Source organism: Apaloderma vittatum, unplaced genomic scaffold (assembly GCF_000703405.1).
Source record: "Apaloderma vittatum isolate BGI_N311 unplaced genomic scaffold, ASM70340v1 scaffold9257, whole genome shotgun sequence".
NCBI lineage: Eukaryota > Metazoa > Chordata > Aves > Trogoniformes > Trogonidae > Apaloderma > Apaloderma vittatum.
The window spans coordinates 20,434-25,428 of NW_009724512.1; the positions used below are offsets into that span (position 1 = coordinate 20,434).

The 4,995-nt window shown below is 39.7% G+C and overlaps 1 protein-coding gene across 1 annotated transcript; it reads right to left on the reverse strand.

Moving 5' to 3' along the window:
• Positions 1 to 2,369: 2,369 nt before the first annotated feature.
• On the reverse strand, positions 2,370 to 4,995 carry LEPROT. Its single transcript, XM_009872531.1, has 4 exons — positions 4,980 to 4,995; positions 4,791 to 4,866; positions 3,749 to 3,935; positions 2,370 to 2,486 (listed from the first exon to the last, which is right to left on the reverse strand). The coding sequence occupies exons 1-4, from the start codon at positions 4,993 to 4,995 to the stop codon at positions 2,370 to 2,372; spliced, it is 396 nt and encodes a 131-aa protein (XP_009870833.1).

Consider the following 4,995-nt stretch of genomic DNA (forward strand, 5'->3'; position numbering starts at 1 on the left):
GAAGTTCACATTAAAGATTAGTGCATGTAGCTGCTTCAAAAGAAGTTAAAGAAAAAAAGCAACAATTTTCTCGACTCAGTGTTTCCCTCTTAACCTGCCATTTCACAAGATACCCACCAACCACAGCAACATCAAAGGAAAATACAGTACAATAGAATAATTTGTCAAAAAAGCAACTTCTCCTCAAGACTGTGCCTTCTAATCCTCCTTACTTTTTAGATTGTCGTATGTTTGCTGCCCAGATCCCGCTTTGCCACAAACACACTGTTTACTAACAGATCTACAGCAGATGCTACAAATAACAATTCTCTAATTTAAAAGAAAAAATTTATCTTGGCTGTTTCTCACGCCCCTGTCTTGAAACCAAAGTTTCGTCAGTAATCGAGTAGTTCAGTAGCAGTTTTTGCAGCCTTCGGTACATGAATTCTAAGGCGAAAAAGATACTCAAGAATGTGACGCTGCAAGCACATGAGTATTTTCACAGGAGTTAACAGAATCGTTAGCAACGACATTAGGCTTTTATGGGATCAGGCACTTAAGTTGTGTATAATTGTTGCTGTTTTACTTCACTAATTTGAATGAAAAACACCATCATATATTAAAAAAACACCTAGCTTCTTCTAAAATCAAAGTGGGATTTACATGTGGAAACTATGTTTACTCTAAACAACTTTGTTTATAATTAGAACAAATAATTTCCCCAGTAGTACTTTACAAATCAGTAGGGTCCAACAGATTTCACCTAAAGTCAGGAAGAAGACACCGTAAGAGAATTTGCTTACGCACGGCATCTTTACAAGTATAGTCCTGCCATGACTTTGATGAAGCAGTAACATCCAGAAGAAAAACCATCTTTTCATGTTAATTCTTCTCTTACAAGAACACCAGCCTAGACACACTTTGGTATAAAACGCAGCTACTCAGCATTCCTCAGCACTGAGCTGCTCACCTTCCACATGTCTGAAGTTTAAGTTTAAAACACATAATTAAACTTCCTGAAACACAATATTCCATTCCTACTTGAGTGAAATTCCATTACTCTCGGACCACAGAATGAGTTCTGTACCCAGTATCAGAGCGCTCACGTAACATTTGGTAGTCTTTGAACCTCTGCTCTGCCCAGCAATCCAGAGGACACTGTTCTCCAGTATGCGAGTGTCCCAAGAGTAAAAAAAATACCCTTTGTGGGAATTGGCTTCTTACTTCACAGAGCAAAAGCCTCTTTATGTCCATTTTTCTATGGAAGAATAAACTAAGGTGTATCTTCCTTCATCCCTATGTTGATTACTGGAATGTCTTCTCTAGTTAGGGTTGTGAGAGAATGTATTTTTACAAAATCACGTGCCTCCACAATTTGCAGGATTCATCAAAATAGTAATAAACTTTACTTCTGTGTTATTATGTGAATGCTGACAAGGATAATGCTGTTTAAAAATATAGTGTTTTAATGTAACAATCTTCTCTTACAGATGAAAAAAATAGTAGTTGAATAAGTATGTTTTAAAAACAATGAGAACTGAGGAGGTAAGTCCTACCCTGCAGAACACTCACTTCTTGGCAATTCAGGCATTTCACACATAAGAACAGAGAGTTGTATACATTTTAAGTGTCCTGAGCATAGTTTCTTCTTTTGTGAACCTTCATAAGAGAAATAGTGTCAGCTCTAAGCATTAAAGAGGAATTAAAATATATTATTCCCCAAATACATACACGGTTGTTGAGTAGGGATAAAGCTTGAGTATTGTTGAGGGGAATTATTTTTTAGCAAAACACCATAAGTGGAAGGAAAGTTTTTTAACCAGAGTTATTTTCATTTTCTTTCATTAGGTAGTGGTTTTAAGTTATCAGAAAAACCCCACTGAAGTTACAATTACTCCAATGACAAGCAAGTACTCATTCATCCCCAATCAAAGCAAAAAGACTGACCGAGTTGGACATCAAACAGGATAATCTTTACATTGGCTTATTTTGATTACAGGGTTAAAAAGAAACCTCAATGGACATGCTGACCAATATTGCACATATCAACGGTACTACTGTGATGGAAACTAATGCACATATAGTGAAAGAATGAGTAAAACAGCTTACGCGTTGTAAACTTATTTAGGGACAAAGTTGAAGTTTGCTGGCAATTCCAGCTTTTACGGAATGCATTAAGACAACTGTCACAAGGGCCTTTTCCCTCTGGCTGAAAGGCATCTTAAAAAAAAGCACGTTATGATCTGCCAACGCAAAAACGACATGCAGATGCACATACATACATCTCGGCGTGCACACACACATATGTTGTGATATATACACATATACACACACAGAGTATACATATAGTGATACGTGCTGCGAAGTATTACCAGCATCAGAGCGATGTCCTACCACTGTTCCCAGCTAAAGTCATCTCCTCTACCAAACACAAGAAAAAAGCCTAAAATAGTAAGGAAAATGACTGCATTGCCAGCCAGCACCAGGCCACAGGCTCCCCATTTGATCTGAAATGCAAGGAAATGAAACAATCAAAGTAGTTCTTATAAGATCAGTTCATGCCAGTTACTCATATGCATTTGATAAATTAAACGAAATACTACAGAAAGGTGCAAAAAGCATAAAGAAAAAAGACAAACAATAAATAATTCCATTGATGTGGTTAATTATTCAGTTAGCAACCACTCATATTATTAATACTCCAACAGACAGGCTAGTAATGCTATTTTTTTGAAAAAAATAATTACCTTGCTATACAAGGCACTAAAAACATACCTAAGTCATAGAAAAAAATCTAGTGAAACTCATGCCCTCCTTTAATTGCTATGCAACAAAATAGAAGATAGCCGTTCACATAAATGCCAGTAGCAATCAGGGAAAACAGTATGTGGTCTTAAAGGAGAATAGCTTGCTTTAACGATCTGGCCAACTAAGTTTACCCAAAAAAGCGACAAGTACTCTTAAAAGACATAGCTATGAATTAGAGTTCCCCCTCGTGGTCACTGGTTTTGCCTACCCTCAAGTCCACAACGTAAAAAATGCAGTCTCGGGGAAACTGCGTTACAAATAAATTAAAACTAAGCACGCAACTTTTAAACAAAACTAAAAGACTGAAGGGGAAAAACAACACAACACAAAAACGTCACTAGGCAGTTCGGGAGACAGGATGAAAGAGTTCTTTGCCTTGCAAAACAACTGTGACAAAAATCTCGCCGCTGAAGAGCAGTTCAGAAAGCAAAGAGAAAAGAAGCTAGCAGAATTTCCTCAGACTTTGAGGGGACAAAGCATGAGCTTGGGAAATGCTTTGAAAACCAGAAGGGCAGCTCTGGAAGCTTGGCCTTTTATCTTTTAACTGACAATGCGCTCCAGTCACCAAGTTCTCAGCATCCTAAATGGAGAAAGCAGACATTCTGAGATAAAAACAAGAAAGGTGGCGCAAGGAGCGGTGCAAAAGTTGATGAGACAGAGGCATGAGATGGAGGAGGAGATAATATTTCATACTGAACAAAAACAAATCTGAAGCAAACAAACAAACAAAAAAAAACCAACCAAAACCATGCAGCTAAAAACTTCTCAGTCATGTAAGTCCTTTGTTCAGGTCAAAAAGCAGCACTGACAGACAAAATTTCAGCAGCGCGATTATATAAGCAGAATGCAGAAACATCACAATAACGAAATTAAAGGCAGGATTTACAAACAGCTACAGTGCACTAAGTGATTACACTCAGTAAGTGGTGTCTTACAGCAAAAATTAGCAAGCAGAACTTACCGCTTCAACCCGTGCAAGGATTATAGGAAATCCAAAGGCAGAAACAACAATTCCAGTGGTGAAGAAATACGCCAATTCCCTGCAGGCACTGCTGGCTGCATCACTGTCATCACTTACTCTTTTTGCAATGAAATGGGGAATGGGGCAGATGAAGTAAAATATTAAGACAAACAGAGGCCAGTATACACTGGGGAGAGAGGGGGAAAAGGGAAATACGGAATCAGTTCAGATAGATGCTTCAATAAAAAGGATGTTCTGGTTAGAAACATTAATTGCAGGTTCTGTAATCCTACTTTCTGATTTTAAAAAAAATGGATTATGTATTTAACGACAAGCTTTCAGCCAAATACACAATCCCACCTCCTTTTCCCTGCAGCCGGCCCAAGCATCCATACAGCCTCAAACAGAGCAGGATCCACTGTCTCGCGTGACCAAGCGTTAGTTAATTTTACATTTGCATCAACCTCAATGATTCAACTCACAGAAACGACAGTCACCACAAAGGGAAAAGGAAATGCACACAAGTGGGATGGGACCGAGAACTCTCCCAAATTAGAAGGATCCTGGAGTATAAATAAGTCAGCTGCGAAGGCACACCCTCGCACTGGCAGCTCTGTAAGACAGCTCTCAGTAACTTCACTTGGATTTTTAAGTGTAACAGACATCCCAAACGGAGTCTTGGGGTAGGTTGTTTAAAGAAATGGGGAAGGAAAAAAGAGAACCATGCACGGTTAAAAATGACTGTTTAGCAAGGCAGCACCGCTTTTCCTGGGGAAGTTTAGTAATTTATTTTTTTTTAATGAAAATGCAAGCATCGTTCAAGAAGTGAATCACAACAAACCACCGTGTGTCAGGCGCCAGAAAACAGGCAACTGCTGGGAGAGAGCTAGAGCCAAACACCTCGCTTAAACGAGAGCAACACCTCAAGAAAAGGAGAGCAACACCTCAAAATACGAGCATACCACCTCCAAAGGAAAAAAAAAAAATAACCCCTCAATGAACAGATATAAGGAAGGTCTGGAAACCAAGCCAGCCAGCTCACCCGTAGTACTCCAGGGCGCAGCCCAGCATGAGGAAGGTCAGCCCGATGGCTCCACTGAAGGACAGGGCCACGAGAGCTGCAAAAAGGCACAAGGGCGGTGAGGTGGGAGCACCCCCCTACCCCCTCAAGTTACCGGTTAATCCTCAAAAAAACGCCTCTGCCCGCGGGTGGGCCTGAGGCGGTGGGTACCTTTGATGCCCGCCAT